The sequence below is a fragment of the Serinus canaria genome, chromosome 3 (genome assembly GCF_022539315.1).
Source record: "Serinus canaria isolate serCan28SL12 chromosome 3, serCan2020, whole genome shotgun sequence".
Classification (NCBI taxonomy): Eukaryota; Metazoa; Chordata; class Aves; order Passeriformes; family Fringillidae; genus Serinus; species Serinus canaria.
Window position 1 is genome coordinate 14,848,090 of NC_066316.1, and position 14,589 is coordinate 14,862,678.

At 38.2% G+C, this 14,589-nt stretch overlaps 1 protein-coding gene across 8 annotated transcripts in view; it reads right to left on the reverse strand.

Moving 5' to 3' along the window:
- Positions 1–14,589, reverse strand: part of WDPCP (WD repeat containing planar cell polarity effector) — a 147,135-nt gene that overhangs the window by 37,462 nt on the left and 95,084 nt on the right. For 7 of the 8 annotated variants that reach the window (XM_030236108.2, XM_050972666.1, XM_050972667.1 and 4 more), the window contains 2 exons: positions 7,034–7,097; positions 925–1,027 (listed from right to left, as the gene is read on the reverse strand). In XM_030236108.2, the coding sequence (XP_030091968.1) occupies positions 925–1,027; positions 7,034–7,097 (167 nt within the window). Of the gene's footprint in view, positions 1–624; positions 716–924; positions 1,028–7,033; positions 7,098–14,589 lie in introns of all 8 variants that reach the window. The other variant, XR_007777174.1, reaches the window with a different exon arrangement.

The following is a 14,589-nucleotide window of genomic DNA, read 5'->3' on the forward strand; positions in this document are numbered from 1 at the left end:
GATCTCAAAGGTTTTGTGACTGACTCAGAAAAAAACCTTCTGAGCTTTAAACCTATTCTACTTCTTGGCATGGGATAGGGACAAAAGCTCAGTGCTTTCCTCTAATGATGCAGTAGAATAAACAAAAACAGAACTGTGCAAATTTTATACAAACATTGTTAGGCTTTTTTAGTTTTCTTCCCTTTGTTTCCAGTGGTGGTCAGCTCCCTAGACAGAGGCATCTTCATCTAGGTTCATGCTATAAGGCATGAAATCAGAATGGTCTCATGTGCTTGTATACATCTCTTCATGTCAATTCAGAAGAAACACAAGGAGAAAGTGAATGAGTTGTGAGCTCTGCTGCATAAAAAGTCATCTGTGTTTCAGCTGTTAATCTCACACTGCAACTTTAGCATTGCTATTCCTTATGGAATGGCAAGAAATCCACTGCATGCAAAGCCTCTGCTTTAAAGCCAGGATGTGAAGTTGCGCTCACACCAGTAAATGTTCCATTCAAGTGCTGCCAAAGTATCAACGCTGCATGTGGCTCCAGTGTGCGCCAGCAAATATTTTGAGGTGAGTCAAATTGCCATACCTGGCCTTAAATGTTGACATGAACAAAGATTTTCAGATTCAGTCCCTTACCTCTTGCACTCAGTTCAGTTTGTATAGCCTGAACTTTTCCATATAGCCACAGTATAAATCTTTTTACTTCATAGCTATCCTCACACGGGTACTGAAAGGCAAAGCTGCGTTATTTTTATAAGCTTCCTTCTTTAGTTAGGATTAAAAATGCTGTTCTTTAGTCACAAATAAAAATCTGGTCTCACTTTCAAAGAAAACAATGCAATCAAAACAATAACCCCTCTACAAATATAACAACATGTTCTACAGGACAAGTATTGATTAAAACAAAAGGGCTTTTTAGACACCATTAATTCTTACCAATTCCAGTAGTTATTGATTCTGCATCAATGTCATTAGCCTTTCTCTTTGCCACTTCAGCTAGTGCCAATTCACCCTTATCTAGAGCAAGGTAATGGATGTCCTTTGGAAATAAAGAAGAAAAAAGATTAATCTAAAATGAATCTCAAAGGAGCAACAAAAGGGATTTTGAAAGAAAGAGGTTCTTTTATTATTTAGATCACAAACACAGATGGAACTGATGAACCTACCATTACATTTTAATTCCCTCCAACGCAAATATATTTCCTTACTTGTGCTGTTGAATACAGCAATGAATAAAACACTGACCAATCAGGCACCGATAAAAGCAAAGCTATTGACTCAGTGTATGAAAGAAACCAATCTGTTGACTTTTAACATAACTTCTGTTGAATTAAAAGAATGTTGATAGGAGGTGGCTCTGTGTAAACCAGATGTGAAGTACTGGAACTCTCCTGGCTGACAGCCTCTATTTGGAACATGCTAAATGCAGATGTGGTGCTTAGAGACATGGGCTAGTGGTGGTCCTGTTAGTAATGGGTTAACAGTTTGATCAAATAACCTTTGAGGTCTTTTCAAACCTTAATAATTTTATGATTTGAAGGTTTCCATCTTTTAAGGACTAATTTTTGTTTGAATGTTGTCCAACACTCACAGTTGAAGGTTCTTACCCACACTGTTCTGTGGGTAAGAGGGTGATGGTCCTCCCTGTGCTGATATTGGAGGTAATAAGAGCAACAGTGGCTGCTCAGTGGTTTTAACATCAGCAGGGTTGGCATGATTCCTGAGTCACTCCTGAACAAAAAGGTGCTTTCCAAAAATGTTGTCTAGCATGAATAGTTGCTAATACTCTGGATCTACTCTTTTATCTAGAGAAAAAAAACAGAGGGCTGCAGCAGGGGTGTTATCATTATACAGAATTATAGAATGGCTTGGGTTGGAAGGCACCTTAGAGATCAACTTGTTCCAGCTCCCTGCCTTGGGCAGGGACAACCTGCCCTTCCACTAGGCCAGGCTGCTCCCAGCCCCATTCAACCTGGCCTTAAGCACTTCCAGGGATGGGGCAGTCACAGCTTCTCTGGATGACTTCTGTTCCAGAGCCTCACCATCCTCACAGGAAAGAACTTCTTCCAAATATCCAACCTAAACGTGCCCTCTGCCAGTTTAAAGCCATTCCCCCTTGTCCCATCACTGGATGCCCTTATCAAAAGTCAAGGCTTTTTATTGCATATTAATATTTGAGGTGAAAACCACCTGTACTACATATAGAGCTCTTTGTGGGAGAACCTATTCCTGCAGACAAACTACACTCTCACTGCCCTTGGTTTTGGTCCTCAAAAAGTAAAAGTTTATTCTTGACCATTAATAAAGAGACAATCCCCTTCTCATCTGGCATCACAGACACATGCTGTTCTGTGCATGAACTGTGACACAGAAAGTGAGAAAAATCCAAGAATAGTTGGCAAAGTTTTTTCCCCCCCACTACTTTGCTGAAGATGCCATTTGTCATTCAAAGATTTAAGTTATTCCTTTGTTCTACAAGCCATCTGCTTGCAGGAATTAAAAGGGAAAATGAGTGTTTGCTGGAAATATTGACCTCTGCATAGCTGCTATAAAAGCAACTATGTTCTCCCTAATATGGAAGATCTCAGGTGAAACCATTTTTCATGATGTGAGTTTACTGCCACATGCAACAATATGACAGAAACTCTTACAGGAAAAGTGACTTTACCCTAGAAAGACACGTTTAGATGAAAAAAGTGAGAGTAATGGTGTTAGGAGAAGGACATGCTGCTTTCAGTAACCCCTCATTTAACATCAAGAACAAGAATTATAAAACAAAACTGAAAATCTTAGAGAAACTGAGATGATTATGCAGGAAAGCCTGGAACTGCAGGATCTACAGAGTCAGCAGGAGACAGCAGTGACTTCTCATCACAAACACAGGTGTGACTAAAAAAATGTGCAAATGTCTTGGAGCAGAGTAATGGGTTATGAACTTGTGGTGAACTCTGTATTTCCTCTCTTTGTAGGTCTAACTTGGTTGTCAGGAGAAAAAGGCCTGAGCAGCAAGGTATGATTTCTATGAAGATTAAACAGCAGATACTGTCACCTTATTTAGATAACAATAGAAGACCCAAGGGCTCTTGGACAAGTCTGAACCTACAGAGGTTTGGATGTACAGGCAGACTTATTTAAAATACATTCTGACAATGTTTAAGGATTGTCTTTTTGTAGCTTAAACTATGAGAAGTATTGTATACCTCTGTGCAATTTCAAATAGTAAGCTTGAGGATGGAGTGGAAGCAACTGCAGAAAATGATGAAGTTTTGTCAGTGAAGAGCTTGTGCACTCTGTGTATCAAAGCAGCTGTTATTTCAGGTCTTGGCTTTGCCCATTTTCAGGTTTGAGTAAAAAAATGTAAAGGTTTTACACTTCCATCATTAACTAACAGGAGCCTTGTAAGAAATAAAGGTTTGCAGCAGGTTGGTAAGTGGCTTGCTTTGTTGCTCCTCAAATTGCTGCTCATGAAGAACAATAAAAAAGTAGCCTTTGCCTCATCTCTAAACCAGCTTCAGAAAGAAAAGATTACAGATATGAAATCTCCTAATTAGACCATTTCAGATCTAATTTAGGTGTTTCTCATTCAAATAAACCACCATAAGTAGATTTTTCTAAGATTTATAACTGAGTAGATTAAACCAGAAAACTGAAAAACAACAAAAAAAGAAGGACCAGATTACAGGCTGCTTTAAAGAATGACAGGAGAAAAAGGAATTAAATTATCTGAATATTCATCAAGGATTTTTTCACACAATTACCTAAGAATTTATAAGTCCATAGATCACATCTCTCTCAAACACAATGGTGACAATAAAAACAAATTTCAGCTGCTTATCAGGAGCTTGCTGAAAGGGCTCTATTTTGACATTTAACAGTTTCCTTACTTTTTGGACTACTTCCCTTTCCCCCTCACCTTTGTGACTCACAGAGCTGGCCATTGGTGAGCAGAAGTCATTTGAAACACGATGTGCATGTCTATAGGATATTTCTGGGCAACTCTCCAACATTTCTTCGAAGCATGCACTTTCCTCATCAGTGTATCACCCAAGATCTGACAGTTTTATTAAAGTGTCTTTTCCTTGCATTTTTTGCTACCTCTGGTACATGGGATGGCCTTTTGAATTTTCAGCAGCTGAGAGCTGGACTGCACTACAAAAGCATTTCAAGCTAACAACCTTTCCACTGCTTGATCTTTTCTGTCACAGATTGGATCAGTCACTATCCAATACATGGAGCTGTTGTTCTTGATAATATGCCCTTTTCAGGTTGTTTTTTTTTTAACTTTGTAGGAGATAATATTAATTGATGGACTTGGATGTGACACAAGGGTAAAGCTCAGGCAGAAACGCAGCAGTGTATGTGTCTTGCTATGGCATCATCTAGTGACACTATAGCTATAGTTGTAAGCCTTTTTAGTTTTTTCTTTTTCATTTCTTTGAAAGAAATTAGCCCTCAGATAGCATTCTCTCAAACTTCTTTGCAGTCTCAACACAAATACTGGGAATGCTGTAGAGCTCTGTTTGGTGAAATTGATGCTCAGGGTAAATTCTCTAAGACATAGGACATTTTCTTAGGAGCCTCAGGTGATGGGTACTTAATGTTTGCATCCTCCACAACCTCTGTTGAATTTATTCCTCTCTATCCTTTCCTTTTTGTTCATTTTCCGTTCCCCTTTAAGAAACAGATCTTTCTCATTTTGCTTATGTCACCAGGTAGCTTTATTTAGACTACTATTTCTTCTTGAAATTCCATAAATTAATTGGGAATAAGGTGATGTGACTCCGAGAGCTATGTGAGGTTTTAAAAATGGATAAAACTGCTTTAAATATATGCAAAATCAAATTGTATACTAGTAATTGCATTTTGCCCTACATAAACACTACATAGGAATCATTCAGTATTAAGCACAAGTGAGGGATGCCTAACCCTTACTTAGCAGTAGCATTGTTATACTAATACCTAGAAGGACTGTAAGGTTTCAGGGAACAGGTTATCTAATTTTCACATGGTATTAAGCACAATGAAGCCAAATTCCCAAAAAATTACCATGGCACAAATAAATACTCTTAATGACCTATGCATGTTTAAACTTCTTGAGTCCTGTACTTAGTGGACTTGCAGCAGTACCACTGTTAGCTTATTGTAAAGTTTGTTCATTAGTGACTGACTTAGTTGATGAATTAGCAAAAAGACATTTCCCCAGAGGAGGCAGGGATGTGTGCTGCTTGTAGCATAATTTAGGGGCAACTATGAGGAATTTCAAAGGTAATGCAAGCAGAACGAGGACATTAAAGAACTGGTTTTGATCTCACAATGACATAAGCCAGGAGGAACTTTTCAGAAATATACATTTATGTTTAAGGGCATTGGTAGGATGGGAAATGAAGAGTAGGTGTTGAGAGCGGAAAGGCAAAGAGTAGGAAAGGATGGAGTTAATTGCTTTGTGAACAATGCAACTCCTCTTGAAGAAAGTTGGAGAGACTTTTTAGTGACAGTAGAACATGTTATCTATCACCTGTGGAGCCAGGTACTGACAGTCCCTCCCTCTTGCTAGCAGCTGTGCACCCATCTCACCACCCAACACTGGTGCTTCCCACCCTGGCACAGAGGTGTTCCCTCAATCCTGCCGTCAGCAGAGGGAAGGAAAGAGAAACAGATCACATAGAAACTGCTCTCAGTCATATGAGAGAGGGCCTTTTATGCAAATGCTGGGACATTTATTCTGTCAGAATGGCTAAAATTGGGGAGTATTTATTATCTGTACACTGGGAGAGCCCTTGACAAAAAGCTTTAATCTGCTCCAGACATACTACAGTCTGAATCTTATATGTGGCTGCAGCAGCGCTTAGCATGATTAGGTATAAAATTTGTGTTGAAGAGGTTACATTCAATAAAGAAAAGGAAAGAGATGATCTGAAAAGACAGAAAATCGAGAGGAGTAAACATAGAACATGTAATGAATTTCCTAAAAGTCTGACATTTCCATCACATTCTTTTGATGCGTACTTAGGAAAGTTTATCGCAGTATTCACATCTTTCTAATTAGATGGAACAAGCCAGATGATTAGAGCCGTGAAAAAAACATCAAAAGGTTCACACAACTTTTTATATAATTAGAAGGGAATTTTCATAACCCCTAAAAGCAGGATTTAATTGTGTAATTTAACATACAATTTAAATATCAAGATCAAACTAGCAGGGCAAGTGACTTAATGGGATAAATGATATTAACATCTAGTGTCAAAGCTTAATTTAAACAACAGAATGTCTTCATTATGCAAAAGAGTCAAGCAAACGAATCGTTCAAAGGGCCTTTTTTTCAACAAGCCCTTTCCTATTGTTTCTTTGAAAACAATGAAATCAGCTGTGGAGCAGCAACATGCTGAGAGACTAGGAGAGCACGACTGGCTTTGTCCATCTGACCTCACTGTGACATTGTGGTGCAAGATCTTATAAAACAAGAACCTCCTGCAGTGCTCACACAGAGGACCATTTAAGAGCTGGTTAATTTTACTTTTGTAGTTAATTAAATGGGAGGAGGCAGAGTGTGCATGAAATGTTAAAACCTTTGTGTTGATGCTGCTGAGCTTTGTTGTTTTAAAAGTACCAGCAGAAGCATTCATAATTTGTCACTTTTCACAAAACCCCAAGAGACAAACTTAGAGCATTCAGGATCCCCAGGATGTGGACAGCTCTTGTGTCCAGGACTCAGCAGTTGGACTTAAAGGAACAAATTAGAAATGCATAAGCTTATTAGAGTGAAAGATGACATTCACCCACATCAGGTCAGATGAAGAAAGGGAAAGTTTAAAAACATGTACAATAATTCCTGGAAAATTAAGAATAGCCTGTAGGCCCCACTGGGGAGAATGTCAGTGACTCTGAAAATACTTAATTCCTACTGATGAGTTTCATGATGGCAAAGGTAGAACACTTCTGTCTTCAGTATGTGTCCAAGGCTGCAAATGACCTGGAACTATTTTAATGTGTGCAAAAACTGACAAATAATATCTTCCAACAGCCTCTGTCTCCAGAAACAACTCACCATGAACAGGTCCCGAGCACCAATGTCAACAGCAAGCAGAAATGCTTTTTCAAACCTCTGATACCTGAAAGAAAAAGGAAACACGTTGCTTGCTGAGGTTAACTTAAGAGCTGCATCAAATTTTGCTCATGGGCAAAGTCCTTTAATGCTCACCAAAAGTGATGTCAAAGCTTTATTGGGGAAACCTGATAGGCTCATACTCAGATTTCAGAACTGTGAGGTAGGACAGTGACTACCCTTAACCTTCTTCATTGTTTAAAACCTTCACCAAGTGGTTCAGTGTTGAGTCCCATCAGATCTGGTTGAATCTGAAGGGAGCTGAAGATCCTAACAGTCCATCCTTTACAAAGATAGCAACCACAACACAGATAAACAGTATCCCCAGCAATGCTGGTAGGAACCTCAAAATCTTCTACAGAAAATACTAATCCCAAATTTCACATTCCTTCAGAGGTTCCTGTAGAAGTTTACACTGAGTTTTGTCCTTGCAGACCCCTTGATACAGCTCTTTGAAGATGCTAATCCAATTGAGTCAAGAATCCTCAGGGACTAAAAGAGGCAGGGGGTGATACTGTTTTGTCTCGTATCTACCTTAGGCCAGCATTAGCACAGACTCCTGAGAGTTTTCTGAGATCCTACAGTGAAAAAGATTGCATCAATGAAGCAAAATAAGGGGCAAAAGAGCAAAATCAAAAGCAAAAATTACCTCTAGATATGCTCTAGAAGGCACCACCTGAGCATCACCCAGAGATGCAGTAGAGCAAGAAGGGAGCAGTGTGAATGTGGAAATTCACCTCAGAGGACCATTGCTTTGGTGGGTTGAGACCTTGCTGAACAACAGCTCCTTCCATTTGTGGTGACAGGCCAACCCCTTTATCCTACCCAGACACCACACACCATCTCCTGAGAGTTACAGCAAAAAAAAAATCCCATCCACATGGATGGAGGGACTGGGCAAGGGTGTATATATCATCCTGTGTGCAATCCTCGGGAATTCCACAGAAGCAGGAGGACACGAGCCATCCATCAGAAGCTTTCTGAGGATGTTGTTGGGGAAACTTGATAGGCCCAAACTCAGATTGCAGAACTGTGAGGTAGGACAGTGACTACCCTTAACCTTCTTCATTGTTTAAAACCTTCACCAAGTGGTTCAGTGCTGAGTCCCATCAGATCTGGTTAAATCAACAATGCACTGGCAAATGCTAACCCCAATGGAAAATTCTGCATTGGGCTAATGTCGCTCTTATAGTAGGCATAGATAACCATTATGTGACATTGTATTATGAGAAAGTGATTCTATCTGTACACATTTTCCTCTATTGCACATTTTTAACTGTTTAAAATTAGCTATGAAAATAGGTTTGGTGATTAGTTTTAGAAATGCAAATAACCCAATTTTATTTCAGCTGGGAGGTAGAAGTTTGATTCCATATAGAACACTTTTGTATCTGTTCCATTACAAAGTGGGTAAATTTCCCTTTCCACTGTAAACAATTTCAGCAATGGATCAGTTGTAGACATTTTAGGTTTGGAAGGAGATGACTTCTTTGTCCCAGAGGGGAAAAAAACCATTGTGATTTCTCAGGGTTAGAAAGCTGTAGGCTGTGCTTGTCAGATGAATATTGTCAGACAGCATCTCATGGACGCCAGAATTTGTACAGCTCTGTACCTTGGTGGTGCCATAGGAAACAGTGGGCAGTGCTGCAGCTCCTCCTCAGGCTGGTGTGAACAAGAGGAAAGATGGGAATCCTCCTTCCCCTGGCTGGGTAAACTAATCCCATATGATGCACCACACCAGGATTCCTGTTCCCGGCCACGGCCTCAGCGGTTTCCTGGCTCCCTCCTGTTACAGCCTTATCGCTCTCTTCTCTTCTACCACACACTTGGAATGATTCATCAGATTGCAAGATAGAACCAGAGAGGACTTTTCCTCAAGGAATAACTTTCGTGACAAGAAGGCATAATATGTTAGCTTAAGTAGAAAAGGAAATGCACTCTCCAGGTGAGGTTCCTAAGAGCTGGAGCGGGGAGCCCTTCCCTCCCTAAAGCTAATCTCCCTGCTGTGCCTTCCAAGTAGTAATTTGCAGCCCTCCTCACAGAACCAGTTTAAGGGAGGGGAAGAGATAAATTAAAGTTAACCTCTTGATCACCAGGGAGCAGGCAGTGCACCCCCACTTTCTCATGCCTGTCTGTGTATCGGAAGTTTTCAATATGATTCCTATGACAGATTTTTCATCAAAATACATGGTTTTGCAAGGATGCTTTTGAAGCTATGCTTTTATTAAGAAAAATAAGTAAATGTTTAAATATGTGTATCTTGAACAGCTATCATGTTTATATTTTTTTCCTGGCACATTTTTTTCCCATTATGGATTAAATACATATTCTTAGTACTTAGAGGGGAAATTGGAAACTGAACAGAAACCAGCAACGTGACTGGCTAAAAAGAATGCCTGTGTCATTATTTTTTATTTCCAAAGTTATCACTGCATAGACTATTTGAATGACATTTGCTTTAGCCAAGGAAAAAATGCCTGCAACCAAAAAATATAAAATAACTTTCTCATTTGATTGACTTGCAGAACAGAATAATGGCCTTAAGCTGTAATTTCTTTGCAGTTTCACAAAGATTTCAATTATTTTTCCTTTAATCAACATACATACTTCAGTCTCATTATGGCCCCTATCCATAAAAGAGTGACATTAACTCATTATTTTCAGATCTGTACTAAGAAAAAAAAAAAAGGGAAAAAAAAAGACTATCTAAGAAATGCTCTTCACATACCAAGAGTGCTGCAAATAACAATCACAGTTACTTCATAAATTATTACAAATTGAGTTGCTTTAAAAGAAGGCAGATGTTACAAAGCAAAGCAGAGTAACAAGTTTTATTTTTTGGTTTTTTTTTGTTTTTTTCTTTACTTAGGCCAACAGTATTAAATCAGTCAGGAATATCCAGCATTTTTTAACCTAACTTAACAAGAAAATAACTGTTATTCTGAAACCCTTTGTTATGAAAGTTTTGTTGGTTTTAATGTACAGAAACCATCAGAGAGAGGTCTATATAGCATGAGACCAACCTCAAGCTAATAATGTCTGTTTTATAAGCATGCTTTATCCTAGGAAGACCTCTTACTCTTGTTAGCACACTCACTTAACAGTTTATCAGCTCCTCAAACAAACAAAATACTCCCCAAGTAAAACCTTCCCCCTTTTGTTCTTGTGCTACAGTCACCAGGTACAATATTTGCTCTCTAAAATGGAATCTCCAGGGCCCTGGTGTTGAACAGTGTCTTCCCACCCCCTCCTCCTCCTTGCCCCTTATTGCTTGGTTCACAATAACTCCAGCAATCAAGACTTATGTTTCTTGAAAAAGAGAGATAAGGAAATCCACCTGCAAACCATGAAGTTTAGCCACTTGTTTGGTCAAAATGACAGGCAACAGAAATATGACCTTCAAGATTAGAACTCTGAAACTGCAATTAACTGTGTAGGACACATAGGAAAGCATTTCTCTGCAAGCCATTTATTAGATATAACATTACCTTCAAATTCTCACATAACTAAAGAATACTGTTATTATATGCATTTCTGTATGTACTCTAAAAAAGTATAAAAAATTTCTCTTAGTATGGACAAGGAAATCAAGGGGAAATGGGACTAATATAACAACAGACACCTAGGTCAAAAATGGTCAATGCAGAGAGGAATCCAGACTTGCCTTCCAAGGTGAAGTGACAAACCTGCTGCCTGCCTGCATTTTGGGAATATGACTTAACGGAAAAGATGCCAGAAAATAATTTTATTTTAAAATAAAATAAAATACATAAGTAATAAAAAAAAAGTTATCTGTAACTTCAGAAATGCTATTCTGTTCACTGGCATAAATAATTAGAGAATCAAATGCCTGGGATTTCCTTCTGTTGGATGTTCAGAAATACAGTAATTTGAAACAGTTTTGAACAAAAAAAAAGTGTATAGATTGCAGCCTGCAGAGAAGGGACAAGCAGTCTCTTTGGTTTTTAGAAAATGTTCTACAAATATGTAAAAAGGCAAAAATTTTTAATCTGTATTCCACAACTGCTAAATTTGAATGTGGTCACTTAAAGATAGAGATACATTTTTCAGACTGAAAATGGTCACCTTGAAAACACTTGTAATATTTAACCATAATATTCAAGTGTCTTCTAAGACTTCCAAGAACCAGGAAAATAAAATAAAAATCACATGGAGGGAGGAGGAAGGGAAGGGAGAGGGAGCTCATGCAGGCAAGCAATATAGTGCAGAAAAGATGGAAACATTTCTTTAGGGACTAGTTACAACCAACAAGCCTTCTTAGACATGCTCATCGACCATGTAAGCATATTCCTTGTGCTGGGCTGATAAAGGAGGGCTGCAGCAGCTTTTTCCTTGTCTTCAATAAGAGTACACAACATTTAGAAAATAATCTGCAGGGGAAGAGCTGTGGCACAAATAATATTTATAAGGCAATCCTTTTTAATGGAAGAAATTTCAGAGTTCTCCTCATCTCACAGTCCAATCAAGAGTGATATGCATTCAAAAAGTGGATATTAAATATGCACTGAGCAAACAGAACAGGAAAAAATGAATATTGAAATAATTTACATGTAATCAAACTACACTGAAATTAAGTTTTAATTGTTCAGTATTCCATGATGCATATGCAGATTTTAAAGTATTCAGAATATCAATCAAGTGTTTACCTACATCAAGCAATTGTATTTAAGCATACAAAACAGATGATGAAAATATGTTCAATCAGCTACAGCTCCCAACATTACTGCTGGGTTTACATGATCACTTTTAATTCAGTTATTTCATTTAATATTTCAATTTAATAGCTCATTCTTTCATTCAATTTCTAGGCATCTTGCCCATTTCTTAAACACAATAATAATAATTATTCATAAAAGGAGCTGTTTCCTCATAAATTCTCATATCAGCAATTTTTGGAACAGAAATGGTTTTCATGCTTTTTTCCCCCTCAAAATATGTTGTCATTATCTGAAATGTTTTCCTTTTAAATTAGACAATATTGAAAAAAAGAATAACATCTGGAAAATTAATCTGAACCCCGTTCTGTTGGAATTCCAAGCCAGAATAATTAGAGATTATTAGGTTAAAGAACCTAAAAATTGTGTGGCTGTGTTGCTAAGTGGTTGATTTAAATGGAGACAGATTAGTTTTTCACCAACTGTTGAACACAACACCACTGATTTAGGCAAGTAGCCTATTTACAAAATCAGGGCTAAAAGGACTTATATATTTCACTGGAAAAATTCTCATGTGTAATGGTCCTTAAAATGACACCCCTGAAATTCTATTGAGCTCCAATGAGATACTTTAATGTAAATTTTCAGTAAATCCTGAAGACTTAGATTGCTGTGTAATCCATTGTATATAAAGTATAGTATTAGTCAAAGATTTATATCCTGCATTTTATATTGAATGCTGCAAAAGTGGTACTTAAGAGTTCCTGAAGAGGAATAAATACATCAAGATCTTACTTAAAAAAAAAACCAAACAGATAAACAGCCAAAGAAACTCACTTTAAGCAAAAGTCAACCAAAACCTGAAATGATTTTACCCTAATGAGTTCAGTAGGATGCCCTTTTTTAAACAAGGGGGCTGTAGAAAACTGAATGCAGCCTGAAGACCAGGAACTCTCCAAAGAACCTATTTTGTGCTTCCTCCTACACAGGCTCAGCACAGTAACTCTTCCTGTTCCCAAAAGTACCCTGCCAGAACATCCTCCAGACAGCACTGTCCTTCTCCCAGCAGGGCATCCATGGCCCCCTCCCAACCAAGGTTTGAACAAGAGGCCATGTGGACCACGCTTGGTGTTCCGCAGCATATGTCTTGATTGGCAGAACTTCTATCTGCTGAACTTTCACTGTAGCTTTTTGGGACACAGATAACCTCCTGCATTCTATTTAACCCCAACTGGTTGCTGATTTTCACAAAACTTGCAGGCATTTGCTTATTTCTAAGACTTCTACCCTCTGTTAAATTGGCTGAGATTCCCCAATGATTCTGGAAGTTAGTCGGGAAGTGGCAGAAGGATCAATGAATGCATTGGAAAGCTCCACCCTCTGAGATGCCAGCAGTATTATTTTGCCAACCTGCTGCTATTATGCCACATTACTTTTAGGTTATGAGCTCCTTTGAACAGGACACACAAACCTCTGAGGAGGGTTCACAGCCTCGTTACCTTCTAAGATACCGACGAAGAGAAAGTGCTGCAGAGCACACCAAAGGCTAATGGAGAAACAGACACTGGGTCTATGTGTGTGGAGTCAAGAGGATAATCTCCTAAATTGTATCCTAAATTGTATTTTAGATGTAGGAGCTCTAAAGGTTGTCCAGGCATAATCTAAACATCCCTTCAGGCCCAGATTTAGCAAAGCATTAATGCATGGATTTATGACCTATAATTTTCCATGGGCCCTAAATATGGGCATGTTAAGTGAAGTGCTGGATTTGTGGCCTGAGTGACTTGTTTAAAAAGAAATCCCTTATGGAACCTTTCAAAGGTCATACAGAAATAGGTCTCAGGTAAGTCAGTGAATAAGATGAGAGAGAAAATACAGTATACAAATATAAAAATATAAGTATCTCAAGGCACCCAAAATTTCAATCACTTGAAAGGTACTGTCAAGTTACAGATCTCTGACCTAAAGAAAGTCCACCCATAACTTTATAGACTGTTGGGCGTTGAACTGAATGCCCTTCACATCAAAGGGTACCCTCCGGTTTGAAGCAAGAAAGTAAACAAGCAAACCAAATTAAAAAATAGGAAGAAAGAGAAAGCTAATAAGGGGAGCCAGACAGAATGACTCTCTGGCCAGAGAAAGCCCTTGAGGGCTTTAACTGGTTGTGAATCTTGAGGTTGTTCCCAAACCAACCATAAAAAAAGTTAATAATCTTTGTATGTGATTCCTATCTTCTAGGATGATATTCTGATCTAGGAAACCAACATGTATTTTTGAGTGAAATAGTTCAGGTGACTCTACCTTACACACTTCTTCTCAGGACAGAGTTTTGAGTCAGTTTTTCAAGTGAATCAAGTTAATTTTTGAATGAAGTAGTTTAATAATAAGGGATCATTTGAACCTTTAAAAAACATACTTAGCAAGAAATAGTTTAGATGTATGAAATATTCTAGAAAAAGTAGTGGGTCTAGGTATAAAGAAAGATATGTCATTTATTTATTGAACTTTGCTCAAATTAATTATAAACCAGCACTACTGTGACACTCTGGAATCGCTTCATACCTACACTGAAGAAGCATTTGTTTAAAGAAACTGATTCTATGAACATTTATGCCACACACTTCCTATGTGATGCTGGTCATTCACGTTGGCTTGGATTCTTGTAGGATGGGCCACTGAAAAATATGACTCCATCCCCTTCCTACTGTGAATGAGAACTCTTTCACATCTGACAAGTGCTTCAAAATTTCCCAGAGCCAGGTGCCATAAAGTTCTGGATAACAGAAAATGATTACTATCATAAAATATTATTACACAAATTGA